The 18,341-nt window shown below is 41.4% G+C and overlaps 2 protein-coding genes across 2 annotated transcripts in view; one reads left to right on the plus strand and one right to left on the minus strand.

Moving 5' to 3' along the window:
- CCDC150 (coiled-coil domain containing 150) overlaps window positions 1–8,176 on the minus strand; it is a gene marked incomplete at both ends in the record, with an annotated part of 29,784 nt that extends 21,608 nt beyond the window's left edge. Inside the window, 2 exon segments of the mRNA XM_084289394.1 lie at window positions 7,414–7,665; window positions 8,094–8,176. Coding sequence (XP_084145520.1) covers window positions 7,414–7,665; window positions 8,094–8,176 — 335 coding nt within the window.
- The window catches only part of HECW2 (HECT, C2 and WW domain containing E3 ubiquitin protein ligase 2), a 163,465-nt gene continuing 152,745 nt past the window's right edge, over window positions 7,622–18,341 (plus strand). The window contains exon 1 of the mRNA XM_084289277.1: window positions 7,622–7,680. The gene's annotated coding sequence lies outside the window, so the exon portion shown is untranslated. The remainder of the gene's footprint in view (window positions 7,681–18,341) is intronic.

The following is an 18,341-nucleotide window of genomic DNA, read 5'->3' on the forward strand; positions in this document are numbered from 1 at the left end:
TCACATCTGATCAGGATATGATTTAGAGTCTTTTTCCTACTTACTGATAAAGCCCAGCCACAAACACTCCCCTTGCAGCAGTTGGTTGTGCAGTAACCAGATCACTCGTATGGCCAGACTCATGTGCTCAGAAGTCTGCAATAACTATGGCCAAGTAACAGCATCTTGGTGTGCAGGAATGGAGCCCATGAAATAAGACACACAGTTTTGCACATGTAGGCTGGATTCTTCCACGGCAGGATTATTCTTCATGATAGGGCTGTATGCAATCTTGCTTTAAAAATCTCTAGTTAGGAGCTCTCCAACGCATTCAGAGTTTCCAGAAAATGAGAGGTAGCATTTGATTTCTCAAAAGTTGCCTTTAAAACAACTGCTGTAATAAAACACAAAGCTAAGTCTTGTGTTCAACCAAAAAAAAAACACCAAAAAACGACAACAGAGGGGTGTTAATGTGGCAAGAATGACATGTCCCATGAATTTTACAGCAGAACAAGAGAGATTTAAGGCATTTTAGTTTTCCTGGGAAGCAAAGTAGCAAGGCCAACCAGAAATGCAGAACAGTATGTTGCCTACCTCAGCTTAATAGTGTTGCTTATAAAAACAAATCACATTTGTCAGTGAGAGAATAACTTTTGTGAGGTTTCAGTGCTCCTGGAATATTTGCCAGGCGGTAGTTTGGATTCCTGCTCTGAGATTCCACACCAGCCCAAATTTTACGTGGGATTTAAATGGGTGCCTAATACAGTGATGCGAGCTCGGCTGAAGCTTGACAAGTATTCGTGATCCAAATATGCCAGTATAAAAGTGACTTTGATCTGTTCAAACTGTGCTCCAGATATCCTTGCAGTGCTGTCATTTGTGTTTCAGAATATTTATATATAAATAATTGCAGAGATTTATTTTCTCCATTATTCACATGCTGCAATTTTTGCACAGTTTGTGCAGACACTCTGGAGTGGTTTTATGTTCTAAGTATTTTTTTCCTTAACTTTGATATTTAAACGTTTGTCTCAAGAGAACTCCTTCTTGGCTCTTCTCTTCCAAAGTACCTGCAGGGCCCCAGCACAAGTTGCCAGCGTAAATCGTTGCGCAGATGACAGAAGCAAAAACTGCTGCGCTGCATATCGAGAAGTACACACCACCCCTCTTCTTTTCTACAGGTACCACAGGCAGATGGGGATTCGGGGGTAAGGCTCAGCAGTTAGGTGTTCTGTTGATCACTCTGCAGTTCTTATTTGGGTCTTATTTCCTACACTCTACTGTATTTTTATTTACTCTGCAAATATTTGTTTGCTGTTCTTCGTTAGTGTGAGGATTTCTAATATTGTTGCTTCCTGTCAGTGCTCCTTGCTGCTATTATTTATTATTTATTATGCTATTATTTCCTATCCATGTCATCACTCTGTTCCCCCAAGAGGTTTTTACTGCAGTGGGATTGTTTTTCCCAGGTATGCTGCAATGTCGGTAATTGCCGTAAGTCACAGTGCATGTTTAAATTTGTCTCCCTTCAGCTAAGCAGTTATGTTTGATTTCAGAGTTAAGTGTGTTCTTAATGCATAGGCACTTTGTGCTATGTTGTACGCCTCATTGTGGCTTCAGTTTGGAGCACTTCTTTTTATGTGTTGCATAGCTGAGGTCCCTGTTGGTCACTGCCCCACAACATCACCAGATGGAGGAGTTCAGAATCTACACGTCTTAAAAGTCTCATTTTTTGTTTACCTATTTTTTTTTTTAATAATATATATGACAACTGTTGGAAATCAGAGTAAGAATTTCTTTTGTTTTGTAAAACTTTCTATTATAAAGCAGAGGAATGTGTTATAAGAAGTTATTTGTATAATATTTTATGTAGAGATAGTGAGAAAGTGGTACACCTACATGTCTCTATTCCTGTGGTTGTTTTGCAGACTTCTGATTTCTGAACAAAAGTGTTAGTTTACACAGTAGAGCTGCACAGTGAACTATTGTTAAACGAATTTATGTTAGGAATCGATGGGTTGCAACATTTCGAGGTGGTCAGATAGCTTCCAGTATACTGAGAAAATAGAATACGCTAGATTTATATTCTCCTGGAACATATGTTGCCATTGCTGTGCTCTAATGCCTTGTCACTGCTGTCTTTCCCAGTGATGCCAAGGAAAAAATGCCAAATATTAAACTGGAAGTTGTATAGTATCTGGCAGTAACAACAAGGTTAAAAAAAAAAAAAATACAAGCCCTTCCTTTGGCCATGAGCCTCAAGAGGGAGTGAGATTGTGCTGTTAGAGTGTTAGGGCTTGTTAGGGTTTTGCAGTTATCTTTGTAGTGGTGCTGGATGTGGTTATGATGACAATTCTAGACAGAATACTGATTAAACACTGGTTTCTTTAAGTTTACCACTATTCATACATTATGCAGTCATTGAAGAAATCTCTCTCTCTCAAACTGGCATAAGAATTGGGGAAAGGGAAGCTCTGGTAATTTTCACAATTCTGAATTAAATTCTTGGTGGAAATAGTCTCACTATTTGTGTTTTGGACAACTGGATTCTTAAATGTAAACTTATAGTCTTTCTTAAATGGAAGAGGCTACAATGGGGGAAAAAATGCTATTTTAGATGGAAGTCATTTCAAGTATCTGTTTTCAATGGCACTTTAAGAAGGCTTAGCTGGATTAGGCATGGGCAAAAAGCTTCTTTGTTGATTCTTCGGGCTTTCAGAGTGGCTTTATTTTTCTGGCATTAATGTTTGTACATTCTGTGCAGAATAGATGTGGCTTAAGTGTTTGACAGCTCTGTCTCACTCTGTGATCTGCTGAGTTTCTGTTGCTGATCGTGCCTGTTAGTGAAATGTATATTCACATTACCCTGCTTGACAAAGAGCAGTGAAGCACAAGTGTCTCCTGATGAGAAGCTTCCACTTCCAGTAAGAAGTGCGTTATTTCTGCCCCGGCTGCAGGGGCATTTTCCAGCTCTGCTAATTTCACATTCGAGACTGCGTAGGATGCAAAAGGAATTAATGTCACTAGGGTAACCTGCTGCCTAGTTGCCAAAGAAAAGCCTGCTTTCTCTAAATCATTTAAAGAAAATTCATTGCTAGTATAGCTTGCCCACTTAATACCTGATTTATTTGCTTACTAAATCCATCTGCATGGTACTTGTTGCTGTTGTGGGGAGGAGTAAAACTCCTAAAAGAGATCGTTTGAGGATTTTAGTCAAATTATTGGCCAAATGTGTAATTCAAATAACCATTGTTACTGTCCAGAGAGGTATAAACTAATGTGAAGAGGGGCACCAGGTTAATTTTCTGGGGTGTGATTCCTAGTGGTATCAGTGATGTGGCAGTTCTGTGCCACCTGCTCCAGCCTTTTTCCTCTCCCTTCACTGTGGAAAATCAGGAATTGTCCCACTACTGTCAGCATGAATCTTCAAATTCTCTAGGGCTCTGATACAGATCTGTGATCCACTTTTCAGCCTTGCTAATGTCTCCGTATCATCACAATCTTCACACCATTCGTCCTCTCAGCATGATGTCAGACTGTTTCCCCACAGACTCCTTCCACTTGCTTCAGCAGGAATATTCCAAAAGAACAACGTGTTCATTTTCTTCAGTTGTAGAAGCTTCCTGATTTTTACAAAAGCACGATCTATTGATAGTGTATCCATACCACCTCACCACAGCCTACAAGTACTGATGGCTTTCTCTGCAGATTTGACAGGCACATTTATACATCAGATCATCAGATAGCAAGATCGTGAAGGTGTGTTTTACAAGTGACATTTCAGTATGACTTTGGATGCAGTGTGTATGGATCTAATTCCATATTACTTGCCTAAGGGTACAGTTCTAAAATTAAATCTCTGCAAGTACCAACAGAAGCTGACAATTGCTTTTATCATCGTAATTTTAACCACAATTCGGTGATCTTTATGCACATTTCAGCAACTATCTGGAAGCATTAGGAACTGCAGCAGATTTAATTTCTGTACCTAAGAACTATTTCCATAATTTCATAAAATGTTATTGGTAGGAGATGAGTGCTTTAGTATTTGTAATTAATATACAACTTCCCACTGGCGGTTTAATTTTTTCTAAAGCCAAACTTGGCCATGTTTTCATTTGCTTCATGTGCTAACTAACGTTCCTATATGACCAGTGGCAGCAGGCCAGTGCAGATAGGTGCTAAGAGGTATGTCTCTGGGAGTTTTACCAGATGAGGGTCTGCAGATCAGCTCTCTAACCAGGTGGCCCAGCGTGCTGAGTTTCTTCTCTGCACACTAAAAGGGTGCGGAGCTTCTGTGAAGCCCCTTGGCTCCCTGGCTGGATGCATGCCTGCCCTGGCATTAGGCAATACCAGATGGTGGCAGCTCCCGAGGGCCCAAGGGGCAGCAAAGCCCAGGCGTGCCTTGCCTCGCTGTGCAGGTTGCAGGGAATCACTTAGGGACTCCTTTACGGCACAAAAATCCCCAGCTGGGGGCTGCAGATGGTTTTCACTCTCATTAAGCCTTTTGTGCAGCACAAAGGAGGCAGGACAGCCCAGAGAACGTGTCCTGCAGATTTTGGCACCTAGGGTGATTCTTTCAATTAATATTTCCACCTGCTGCACAGTAATCTGTCCAGAAGTCCTGTGAAACATCGCATTTCCATCCCATGTGAATGGTCTTCCAGTAGGTCTTCTTAGCATTTTTGTTTGGCTTTTAAATCGTCATGACAAAGAAACTCTTATATTGGGTATTCAGCTTGGCCTGTTGTCTTTCAGATAACTGAATTGCTGGGAAAGTGAGAAATTTGATATAATATAGGACTGCATTTCTTGCCGTTTTAACACTAAGTCACCAGTGTCCAAAGTTAGAGCAGCTGAAAATCCCTTTTGTAGAGGGTGCATTCTTATGCCAGTGTGTTGTAGGTTCTTGTCGTAGGCATAACTGCAAGGGCAGTAACTGGAAGTTTTGGATGTCCAATTTATTTTTCATGGTAAAAGATTTTTAGAATTCATAGTTTTGCAGTTTTCTTACTAAACCATTTTGTGGGATGACTGAAACTTGTTTTTTCTCCAGTGAAATCATTTCCAAGAACAAGTAGCACAAACATTCTTTGAAAGTTTTAATCTTCTAGTACAGTTTCTGCTATTTTGACAGGAGAGTAGAAGAATGTTTGTAACTTTCACCCAGTAAAAGCTCTGTCTAAGACACTTTGTAACTTTAAACAGGTATTCCTCAGCCCAGAAATGTCCTCCCACGCATTGCACACTTCAGGTCTCTGATACAGAACATTTTTAGAGCCCTAGGGGACACAGTAGGAACCCCCACTTCGGCAAAGTTGATTTCATATTTCTCTCACTGGTTTATTTTGTATTGTATGCTCAGCAAAGGAGAGGATGTGGGTCCAGGCAAGGGAAAAAAGAGCCCTAGAGTCAGAAAGAGGGGAAAAAATGTTTGCTACAGAAAAGCAGGCTGTTTGTCTCCATCTTTGAGTCTATTGAAGGTTAACTACTCATTTCCTCAGCACATGGCTCTGAAAAGTTAGCCTCTTCCTTAGCAGCACAGCGCCTGTAGATGTATAAGCATCCATGGAGACAAGAGAAATAGCAATTTCTTTATGAAGTGGCTTTGTATTCTACTGTGCACTCAACTCCATTCAGTAACAGCCATGTCTAGGAAAATTGAAAATAATCCCAAACCATACCAAAGACATGGGAACTGTTCATAAAGAACTGTATGTGTAGCATGAAATACACATTTAGCAGAAATATAAGCAGAGAAATTGACAGCTTTGTAGTTTCTGAAAAGTAGTAGTGCTGAATTTCTACAAATACCTTGTGTTTTACTACTGTTGTGATTGCTGCCTTTTATGTTTGGGGAAGCTGAGGGGATTTGATAGGTTCATATAAATTAACACTTTTGCTCAGTGGAAATAAGATTTATTTTTTTTTTTTTTCAAGCACAGGCGCAAGGACATTCTCAAAATCCTTTTTGAGGGAGAGAAACATGAAAATCCAGTGTCTGATTTATGCATTTTTTTTTCATTTGACAGATGAGAAGTCTTAACTTAAAGACAGCCCGCACTTGTGTCACACCGTCAAAGGGCTTTTACAGCCTGCAAATCCACTGAGAATAATTCATTAGCTAACGGTTTTCATCTTCTCAGTTTCTCATCTCCTCATTATAAAAATGTCACGATAACCAAAAACAAAGCACAAATAACTATAAATGTTATGAAATTCTTGGCATCACACATTCTTTTTTCCCCCTTTGATCTTGTTTCAGGAAGTAAAATAGGCACTATATTATCCGTACCAAGTGAAGCTACCACCAAAGAGAGAGATGTATTTGACAACACCCAAATCGCTACTAACCTGTACATAATCATCTGAATTTGAGCCTTTAATGTAAATCTAAACAGATATAATGCAGTAGTACAGTATTCTTCAGTATAAAGGGCCAGACTAATCAGTCACACTGACCATTTGCACCCTTAGCGTATATAAGCTATGCTGTAAGCACCAATACATGTGCACAGGAAGCAACTGAAAGAAAGTGTAAAGGTTTTAGATAGATGGAAGGATGTTGATGACTGTCATGGCTTGACCTACTTTGGAACAGAGCTGCGTACGCCCAGATCTGGAGCAGTTCGTCTCGCGTCGTGCAGAAGAGCTGAAGAACAAATTCCCTTGCGCTGTTGAAGCCCAAGGCAGATGTGCCGTGGGCTTCCATAGAGAAAGGATTTCAAGGCCAGGGATTTGGGAATACGCTACAAGCTGTACAAAACCGACTTTGTATTTGGATATACATTCATACAGTTTCCAGCTGGTTATTCTCATGAAATAGTTTCTAAAGCGACCTATTTAGTTGGCCATGTATTGGTTGATACAGAAAACAGATGTAGAATACGGAATATAGTTAGGACTGCCGTGCTCCTTGCTTGTGGGAAGACTTTGACTTTATAAAACTCAGACCAGACAGCAGAGCGTGAGGTGTTGGCTCAGTAACAGCAACCAGGACCTGGGTCACCCAGGACCGGGTGTGTGTGCGCCCATTGCTCCTGCTTTTGTTGGGCTGCGCTGCTGCGGCGTGTGTCACATCGCCGCTCCTCTGCTGCTGCAGCGCGTGGTTTGAGTTTTCATTGCATTCACGCGCCTGTGGCCACGCTTCCCCACGCAGACACTCGGGGACAAAGACCGAGGCAAACGGGCGAGTAAGTCGGGAACGCGGAGCCGACTGCACCAGCCCGCTCGCAAGCAGCCAGGATCATTGAACACTGAGGAAATGGGAAAGGACGGCTCTTCTGCGCCCGGATGACACGGATAACAGCGCTGAGAACCGTGAGTGAATTCGGAAAAAAAGAAAAAAAAAGAAAAAAAAAAAAAAGAGAATAACGCGGAAATAGGCATTTTAGAGCGGCTGCAGCTCAGGGGGAGCTGCCCCCAGGCGCGTACCGGGGGCCGGGGCCGTGTGGCGGCGGGGGCGGCCGCCTTCCTCCGCGGCCTCCCCCCGGCCCCGGCGCCGCCCAGGCCCCGCGGGGCTGCGGCCCGGGCCCGGTGGCGCTGTCGGGGGCGGGGGCCGGGCCGCGGCCCCGGCGCTGAGGGGAGGCGCTCGCCCCGCCGCGGGCGCCCGGGGGCCGCCGCCGCCGCTGCCGCAAGGACGGGGGGGTCCGGCCGCCGCCCTCCGCCGGAGCCCGCCGCAGTGCGCTGAGGGGAGGCGAGGTGAGAGGAGAGGAGAGGAGAGGAGAGAAGAGGAGGGGGCCGGGCCCGGGGAGGGTCTGGGGGGGCTCTGCGGCGGCTCCGCGCTCGGCCCCGGGGGTCTCAGAGCCGTGTGCGAGGCGCGGTGGCGGCGGGGAGGTGGGCTCCTGCGCCCCTCCTGCGGCTTGCTGCTGCTGTACCGGGGAGATGCTCCCTTAGCACGCCTGTTTTGTCTGCTAACCTCTCCGTGCTCGTGTCGGTGCAAACCGGGAGGGTTATCTGGATGGAAAATAAAAATCGTTTCTAGGCCGTGTGGTACCAAGATCTGGTGTGTGTGTGTGTGTGTGTGTTGCATGTAGACAGTAATAGTTACATAATTTAATCTTTCTTGGTTTGCTACCGAATAGATGGCAGGAGCGCATAGAGTGTATTTATACCATCCTCCTTTCCTTTCTGGGATGCTCTGTGCACAAGTCCCCGCACTGCGTTTGCGGGAGATGCAGCCCCCAACGCCTCCCATGCCCGAGCCCCGGCAGCAGCTTTTGCTTGCTTCCCTCACAGCCAGCCAGGGCGGCCTCCTGCATGCTCTGAAACTTCTCTTCTAGCTCCTTTCCTCCCCAGCCATTATATTGCATCAGAAAAATAAAGTCACACCAGTCTACTTCAGTAGAAATTATTCACAGCACTAGGAAATCTGTGTTGGGGATGGATTAAAAACGAACAAACCACACAACACACACCTTCTAACTATATGCAGATGCCCAGTTTCCCCAGCTGTTAGACTCCTTTGGAAAAGTCCTCTGCTGGCGTGGTTGCAGCATCAGACCCGAGCTATGATGTCAGTATCAGCATCCAAAAGGAGCAAACCCAACGCTTCCTTTCTGTCACCACCACTCCCCAAAAATCCTCTCATGTCAGCTGGAGATATCTCAGAGCATGTCAGGTGCTGTCCTGCACGTGTGTATCGATTTAGATATCCATCCCTGTTCATGTCTGATGCTGGAATTTAAACTTAGCACTGTAAAATGGACTCTGAGATTGCACAAAGTTCAGAGGCACCATTTTGATGTCATGCTTAGTAGCAGTTTAACTCTAGAGAATTGTGGCTGGAAAGCGCTTGGTTCACCTTGCTTTGGCACCAGGAGAAGGCTGCCTGTAAAGGCAAACTTGTGGCACAGCTCGGTCCTGCTGGCTTGGCTGGAGTGCTCACATCTCCCCACGAGGACCCTCAGCCTCCCTTAAAGACTGTCTTTGCTATCTTGCTATTTATTTTTAAAGGCAATTTAGCTAATGGGCACTTCTATTTGCTTTACACTTGCTGTGTTTTTTCAAACCTGTTAAATTCACAGTGTTACGCCTTTAAGAAACCTTGTGATGTTACAGTGGCTGCCAGCCAGAACAATATACTGGTTTGTCAGATTTCCCGAGAAGAAATGGAATAAATTTTCTTTTTCCCACTTTACAAGATTAAATAGTAATGCCTAATTGAAAAAATTAATAGGCTTTTTTGTTTTCTTTGTGGGCCACTGTTACTCAAACTGCAGATAAGGCTCCAGTATGCTGTAAAACTGGGGACTTTCTGAGTCTGGGACTGAATCTGCTTATTGCATTCTTGAATAATTAAATATAATTTGTTTTCCATTTTATCTTTTTTTAGTCCGACTCAGCATTTTTTATTTTTTTTTCTAAAAACTCTCCCTTTGTCAGACAGAAACAGGATGCTTAGGGTATTGCATTTATTCCATTGACTACCAGGTACCAACATAAGGGAGATAGTGACAAAATACCTATTTGGGTATCGGTACTTAATTGTTGAAAACGAGATGTAAATGTGTGTTTAAAGTTAATTACCATGCCCAAAGCTTATGTTCAAGAGCATAGCCAATGGTGCTGCCTTTCACAGTATGGGATGCTCAGCGTGGCTGAGCCTGGTGATGTTGATGGTGTCGTGGTGTCATCGTGCCTGGCCTGCTCACTCTGCCCATTGCTGACCTTTTGGTTATGTTGTGCAGGGGAAAGGCTGGAGTGAAGGTGCTCACCAGCAGGCAGAGCATCAACTTCAGTGCCCGTCAGGTGGAACCACTGGTGAATAAAACACAGTGAATTGTCATGTGGTGTTTCAGGGCTTAAAAATAAGGGAAAGGCAATGGACAAGTGACTTAAATGTTTCCTATAGAAGTCTTCCTCCAGCATAAAAGGAAAGGAGACAAACTCCTGTGTGCGTGGAAGCCTTTGTGTTAGTACTCTGAAGCTAATGACCCTATATGAGGTGTTTGTCTAACCATACCAGGGCCCTTGCAGGGTGAGAAGTACGTGATTAACTATCATTATTATAAATTGGTATTTGAGGTTAGTGTCTAGGAAAAGTTCCACCTCATTTCCACTGAAATTGAAGAAAACTGTGCACTATTTATATGGATAATGATATCAGGCCTCTGTGGCAGCTTGTTCATGGCCGGTTGGAGTACCAGTGATGTTAAAGAAGAGGTAGAAAACACCTTTTTCTCTGGCCAGAGCAAAAGTGCTGATAAAGCTTTGTGTAGTGTGGGCATGTGCTGCAAGGGCACGTCTTCATGGGGTGGGATCAGGAACCTTTGTCCTCAAAGCTTGCCTGCCGCTGCCAGGTGCTGATAGCTTTTTGAGGTCTAGAGCACGCTGTGTGTTTGCAAGTGATCTGGGCATGGAGGCTGAAAGGTACCAGGACTGACAGGTTCCATTTTGTGGAAATCCAGCTTGTAATGGAATTGGGCCTACCTCCTGGGATTGAGGTAAGGCGAGGAGAAATTTTCTGCTGAAATACTGTGGTACTTGTAGAAGAGCTTAAGGAAAACTTTCTAAGTGTTATTTGCTTTAGAGAAATATAGCTGCTAAGTTAAGTAGCAAAGAAGAGTGCTCTCTTCTGAGCATCTTGGTGAAACGTCCAAGTTTTCATATTAAAAGACTGCAGCCGGGTCGTGAATTCTCATGGGAGGTACAAGCCCTGGACTCTTAATTTGAGATGCAGTCGCTCGTGTTACAAGTGCGCAACAAGTGTTTCCGTTGTCCCCTCCAGCACCTAGGAATCCTGTTATTTGTTTTGATCAAGTTGATGTTAGGCTTCCAAAGCTCTGCTGACGGGATGTACGAGCTCAGATGTCAAGGCAAATGGCTAGTTATAGCCTTCATATCTTTCTGTCTTACTTGCGCAGGGCTGTTGATTTTCCCCATGATACTGGGGAGAACATTTCAGTGACTGTGGCTGAGCCTTGTTGGGGTGTGGATGGTTACGACTCTGGATTGCTTGCGTCATGTTACATTTACGCAGTTTTGTGTCACAACTGTATGTGTATTTTTATGATTGAGGAGGACTGGTATGTTGATACAAACGTTGTTGAATGGACAACAGCACTTGTAGTTACTGATTTGTTTTGTACCTTTGTCCTGAAGTATGTGATTTTGAAAAAACAGAAAATGGCATTTTCTTAAATAGTAGTTTTGAAAGATAAAAATGAATTTATCTCTCTTTATTTAAAAATAATTTTTGAGAAATAAAAATAAATAAACATATGAAAAAGGTTCTTTTCTTACACTTTTCTATGTGGCACAATTGTAGCATGTATGGTTTCTGGAGAAGTGATTATAACTGAAATGAATTTGAAATGGAAATGTGAATTTGGCATTATTTGTCCAAAAGACCTGATCGGTATGGTCAAGCCGAAGTCAGTGGTCAAAGTAGTGCACTGTTTGCCCTTTAGAAATATTAGGGAAGTACCCAAAAGTGGATGCTTGGTGGTCTGAGCTATTTGCTTTGGGAGCGGGTAAGGAGTGGAGGGAGTTGTCGTGACATAATTAATATTTTGGGTTTTGTTCTTTGTATCAGCAGTGGAAATTATCTGGGAATTGTCTGGGAATTATTAGCCCTTGGTAATAAACAAAAGAATGTTAAAATTGAACAGTGAAATATATAGCAGAATCGTTGAGCTGGTGGTTCTTGATGCTGGTGTACAACAAATCACAAAATGAGGAGGAAAACCGCAGAATTGTTCAGCTAGTTTAGGTGATTTGGTTCCGATTTCTTAGGGGCATGCCTCTGTTCCTCTGAGAAGCTGCACAGGGACACACACAGTCTGATTTGCGGACTTCTAGTCATAAAAACTTTAATAACATTGTCAATATGTCTATATGCCTTGTATTGACCACAGCAGAAAGATACGAGGTAACAACAATTAACATTTACATAATAAGCCCACCTAAATATTGCATGGAGGACAGTCAAATGTGTTCTCTTAAGTGCTACGATGGCCAGGATCCATTGGCTAGGATCCTCTTGAAAATCAGATTAAAAGTTTCTGTGCTTGACAAATACAATGTCATTAGTTTAAAAATTCCCTGAAGGCTGGTATTGTAATTAGATGAGCCTGAAGCTTACAGCAGTAAAATTCATTTTCCTTCAGGAATGACAAACAGCATCTTTTTTAAAAAGAAAAAATAAAATACATTGACTGATCCTTGTCAGAGCGAGTAACCACGGTAGGAAAGAAGAGTTTGCCAGGAATAAATGTGACAGCTGAAGCCACAGCTCCTTACAGTCAGCGGGGTGGCCCAGCCGCAGGATGGTGGGAAGCAGCAAGATCTGCAAGAGTCCTGCTGAAAGAGTACTGACAAGTGATCATTCATGAGGTGCCTAAGTGGGGATGCATGTTACAGGTGCTGAGTATTCGCAAAAATAGCCACAAAAAATTACAGAACCAGCAACTCATTTTGGATCTGGTTTGTCACAAAAACGTCCTCCCATCTTTGGGTGATTCTTTGTTCTTTCAAAGAGTGTGAAATTTGTAGTTCTAGGCTACAGCATTCTGGCTTCAAAAGCTGTGCTTGTGAAGCTGTGTGCTCTCTTTAGTTAAGATGTATTTTAAAGCCAGCTATTCTGCTCAGTTGGTTGTGTTAATTTGCTGCAGCATTACTGGTTTGAATCTTTGAAGCTGGTACTTTGAGAAAATAGTGATTCTCTCATACGAAACAGGAGTAGAGACTGTGAACTCATCTCTTTAAAATGCAACCACAGCTACATAAAAACATCACTTATGTTTCTTCGCTTACTGCTCTAATAAAGATACCTACATTGACTAAATGAACGTAAATATTGTTATCAACGACGTAATTCCTCAAATATTTGTATTGCGTAGGAAAATTACAAACCTGACTGTGGTGGGCTCTCTGAGACTGTTGAAACTTTGGTTGGGGTGAGCAGGGCTGTCGAGGTACCTGCTGTCCAGCCACTTGAAAGTAGCGTGGATCAGACAGATCAGTGTTTTGTGAGAAGAGCATTTATCATGTATGCCACGTGGCTTCAGCATCTGTTCCCTGGCTTGTTTTGTGTACAAGTAGAGGTACAGCCCTAAAGGCAAGGCTCTATGTTTTGGGGTTAGAAAAGGCACCAATTCCATTCTTGTTTCCAAGAGAGGAAAAAACAAACAAACAAAAAACCCCCAAACCACTCTCCTCTTGATGAGAAAACAAAACTTAAGAAGATTTATTGCCTATTGTTGTTTCAAGTGTATGTGTCCATAAATATGTACATATACACCTTGTTTCATAAAACTTCTGGCTTCACGTTGCAAGTAATGTCATGTTGAGTAATGTCCAGATCATTGCAAAAATGCTGTGAGGATCTAAGTATGTGTAGAAAAGTATCAGAACTAGAATAAATGCCAGAGTTCATTGTTGTTTTCAACTATGTTTTTGACACAGATGCTTGCCTGGTAATCTCTATGTGAAGTGATGGCATCCTTCTGTTTTTCTAAAACGGTTTCACCGTTTGTTTTGGAAGATTTTTTTGGTTTTATGTTATTTTCTTTTTTTTGTTTGTTTGTTTTTGTTTTATTACTGATATTAATAGAAACTGCAGGCAGGGACATAGACTTAAGTACTGGATTTCTAGCAAAGGCAAATTAATAAGGTTTTGGTTTAGATGTACTCCAGAAAGCTTTTTTTTTTTTTTTTTTTTAATTGTCTGTATTACACTTGTTATGTTTGCCTCATCGTGATGGGAGAAATCACCAACTGAAACCATCAGCTGCCAATGCTTTAAGACCATGAAGTCAGGAGATTTGTAGCTCTTCTATGGCTTGCTGTACGCTTTTCTCAGTTTACAAAGAGTTTGAGGTATTGTAGACACAAGTACGTTCAATGCCTCTTGATATAAGCTTTATCAGTCTTCAGTTAGCCATAAAGAGACAGTCCTTGCTTTTTTAAGGAAAAAAAAAGGCTGACAAGTTTTGTTTCTTGTTTCTGAGGATAAATGTATTTCTGTTACGTTTGCTGATTATAAATGTATGGGGTAAATAAAATCAATGTAAGGAGGACTAATATATGTATGTAATTTTATTACTTTAATGGGAGAAGTACCTCATGTTGGCAAGAATGAATCTCCTGTTTCACAGCTTTTTATCTTACTGTAAATGTGTGATTAGTGTTTATTTTTTTTTATTCAGTACTGAAGTCCATTTTGGCTCTGCTCTTAAAAGAAAAGATAAGCCGCAGGTCTCATGCCTTTCACTGTGTCTCCTTTCCAAGGTTTGTGATGTTACTGTTACCAAATAAGTCTTTTTCTTTCCAATGTTTTGATAAAAATCCACCCAAACAGAAGAGGAGACTGCTGTGAAGGAAAAAAAAAACACACAAAAAACCACAAGAATAAACACTTAAACTCTCAAGTACTCAGCCTGGAAATATAGAAGGACTTTTCCTCAAATCTTTCTGCTCTGTAATCTTCAGTTTTATCTGAGGCTCTCATACACTCACACATTTCTGACGGATTAATGTCATTTTTTAAATTCATGACATCCCTTTTGTAATGCCTAAGACAATGTTGGCTATCTGTATATTTGACAAAGACTTTCTTTACTAAAATATGCATTGATTAACAATGTGTGAAACAACATAATGGAAATAAGCTTCCTAAGTACAGATGACAAAGAGTTCAACCCTTTAAATACTTCAGATACAGGAGAATCCTGGAAGAAGAAATATTTCCAAGCTTCATTTCTGAATGTAAAATGTGTTGACTTACTGTCTTGTATTTGTATAGCATTTGGCTAACAAAAAGCATAGTGAAAGAGTAAAGGGTTTAGCGTTCTACTGAATATGCTTTGTGACTGGTGACACAGGCTGTAGCCCAGCTTGTCAAGTAATTATTTTGCTCTGAGTCCACAACTCTAACAGAAATTGATGAATGCTCACTCATGTAAGTAGCCCTATGAAAAATCAATGTCATAATCTCTCCTTGTTAGTACGGAAACAGGTTTGAAATCACTCCCTGCCCCTGCAGTCTTAACAGTGGGGACAGGGAGATGGCATCCCAAACCTATCCCCACAGGTTCTGGTTGTGCACCTTCCTGCTGTTGTAGATGACTTATCTCTTTGTTCCTCCTCTGTACGTTGTAAGTGATTCATTATGGAAGCTGCTAATGACATCTTTCAGACTGACTCCCTAAGTCCAATACAAGTTGTTGAAGCCTCGGAATGGTGTCCTCTAAGGAAGGAGAAAAAATGGAAGCCTTGCATCGTGTGGAAAAGAAATGAATCTTCTCCACTGAGTGCTGCACTGAACGATTTGGATAGCTGGTCTTGTAACACTACTGTTATTTTTCTGAAAGTTTCCCAACTTAATGAATGTTTCCTTTTTACCGAAAAGGGAAACAGTTGTAAGCCTGATTACAGCTCATGTAAATGGGCCTAATTCTTAGTTGGGCTACTCTGATTTATACTCCTTAAAACAGGTCAATTACAATTTAAATTAAGTGGATTAAAAGAATATAGTCCACTTTGATGAATGGATCTGATCAGTTTTTCCTTCAACCTGTGCAATATACTGAGAAACCTGTTTAAAAATACTGTGGGATGCAGTTTACTACATAAAAATAGCAAAAATATTGGGTGACATGTTCACATTTGATGTATATAAGGAAAAAAGCTTTCTAGTGTGAATATTTTACTTTCCAGCTTTCCTATGAAATAGGCTCTTCAGTGGGTATGGGTATGGCTGCATGTACGTCAGCTTTGCAAGACATTAGATAGCTTAGTTTAACTGGGGTTGATTTCACCTATTTTACCTTCTGGCCAAAACAGAACGTGTAATACTGCCAGCTTTTTTTTTTTTTTTCATGTGTGTGCATGCGCAGAAATACGGAGTAGCTGTAAGTCTTTATCCATTACTTATACATGGGGAGGACCCAAGCAATAAAGAATTCCAAGTGCTTGTAGCTTTGTTCCGATCAGTGCAGGAAAAGTTTTGTACAGGCATTCGTTGTGGAAAGACTGAGTAGTGCTGGGAACTGTTCCATGTGCGCCTGGCTGGTGTGCTGCAGGTAGTAAAGGATCAAGGATGAAAGAACTGGGGCTTAAATGCTCTTGTTTGTAAGGGTTCAGCTACTGAGCAGTCTTCCAGACTGGATCAGTGAAATCTGAAGTCTTACAGAAGTTTACAAATGTCCATTTCTGACAAAGCATTTCCATGAGAAGTCGTGTCCCAGCGTGAAAAATATCCTCTTGCTGCTCTTACCTCTCTTTCAGAAAGCATGTCATAAAAACCGCTTGTTTAAACTGTGCTTTTGTTCAAAGGGACAACCTCTGTTCAGTCTGCTAATGACCTCACTATTGCTTTTGCTTTACAGATACTGCCATTAGTCGTAGCAGCTGTATAAAACTCAAAGACTAGTACAGACATTCTCCTGTTTCCCGTTGAAACTTAGGATGGCAAAGCAACGCATCCCCCAAACACTATTAAGCTTCTCAAGTATCTTTCCTTCCAAGAAATAATGTCCTATAAAGAACTATAGCTGGCATATCCTCCTATTCCTGAGTGATAGTTCTACCATTATGGAGTTGATTATTTTAAATTAAACTTGGTTCTTCTAAGAGTCCAAGTGATGATATGTGATAACAGATTATGAGATTTTTTCCCCTTAATTAACATTAGTGTGCATTTAATGCGTCTGTTTAATTACAAAACCTCAGAATTTTAATCGATTTAACCACAGAACAAGAACAATGTGAATTTTAAGACAATATATATTCGGAAATGTCACATATCCGTTATCTTTAAATTATTCTTTTGATTCCTTTCTTTGAAGTTTTCCTATCTTATCATCCTATATGTCCCAAAGCACTTTTTCTTTTGATTTCCTTCCTTCGCTGATTTTCTCTCACTGTTATTTTTGTGTGTGTGTCTTCAGGGATCTCTGCAATTCTCATCATTCTAACACCTCCCCAGGCCTTCAGTAATTTTGGACTTCTGCAGTTCTCTGCATACACATTACTTCTTGCAGCCCTCGTTGTCCTTTTCTTTCTCTTTTCTAGTGAGGATGGAGCCTGGAGAGTTAGCTCAAGTCTGAATGTGCCTGAGTAGAGTAATAGAAGAAAATATTTTTCTGAAGACGTGCTCTCGATCATGGAGACAGCTGTGGAGACAGCCATGCTGTCCAGCTATGGGATGAGCAAAATGTGAGTGGGGGCAGTGTTGTGGCCAGAAAACAAGAGCTGTGATGAGGATTCAGGTGCCTCTCCCCTCTGCCTGGTGTGTTGCAGGGGACTGGGCTCACCTTTTCTATCAGCTGCAGAACTGTGCCAGTGCTCTGACTTTTCTGAAAGATGTCACACATGAGACTGAAAACGTGTTGTTGTTAGGTATCTCCCATGCATCAGGGAAGGATGGCACATACTGGCTTTTGCTTTCACCTCCAGCAACTCCAGTACACTAGCAATGAGGAGGAACATTCAATGGAGCTTATTTCTTTCTCTCCCACAATAATGAAGAGAAGGATGCTCTCTTTCAAAGTTATGCAAGAAGGCAGATGAAGCAAGGAGTAATTTGGGTCAGTTTACAAAATCACTTGCTGCAGGTGTGTGGTTTTTATCAGTTGGAATGGCACAGCTTTTTTCATAGAACCCAGCCATAAAAGAATAAGGTTAGTACTTGGATTTTTTTAGTCTCTTCAAAAAATTAAAAATACAGTGGTATGCCCACACACACAATACTATTTTAGGTTAAGATTTTTTTAGCAAAATCATGCAATTGTTAGAGCCATTTCTGAGCTGAGAACAGATTTGTTTTTTAAGTTTTTTACATACAGTAATTTCAAAGTATCAGTCTAGAAGTGGTCTATGATGCTTTTAGTTCTTGAAAAGTATTATTATCAGATGCAAGGACTGTGAGCAATAAGTAAACATCAGTTATACATACATGTGCTTATGTAGTCATAATTGTTGCAGAAATAGGTGCTGCGTGTTAGCAGTCCTTCTAAGACTACAAAGTAATGAGGAGACTTTTCTTTTTCTCTTAGGACAGTGGTGCTTTGGAGCATACTCTTTGAACAACTCGATGCAGGCAATTATATTTTGAGTTTGAGATGTTGGAAAAAAAAAATCATTCCTCTGCCAGTTATGATGTCCAGAAGCCTTTTGTACTTCCCTGTTCTTTGTTAGCTTTGAACATTTCTGATTAGCATCAACACTTAGAAAGTCTACATGGGCTAAAATCTATCATAACAGACCCTACTGAAGTGTATTTGTGTCTAAAACTGTGAATTTTGATCTAAATCGAATGCTTTTGGCTTTCAAACCTCATGGTCTTGTTTGGGGCAGCTGCTTATAGAGAAAAAATTAAAAAGCAGCTGTATGAGGGTTTCAGGTCATGAGCTTCTATC

This window comes from Netta rufina (assembly GCF_964035555.1).
Source record: "Netta rufina genome assembly, chromosome: 6".
Taxonomy (NCBI): domain Eukaryota; kingdom Metazoa; phylum Chordata; class Aves; order Anseriformes; family Anatidae; genus Netta; species Netta rufina.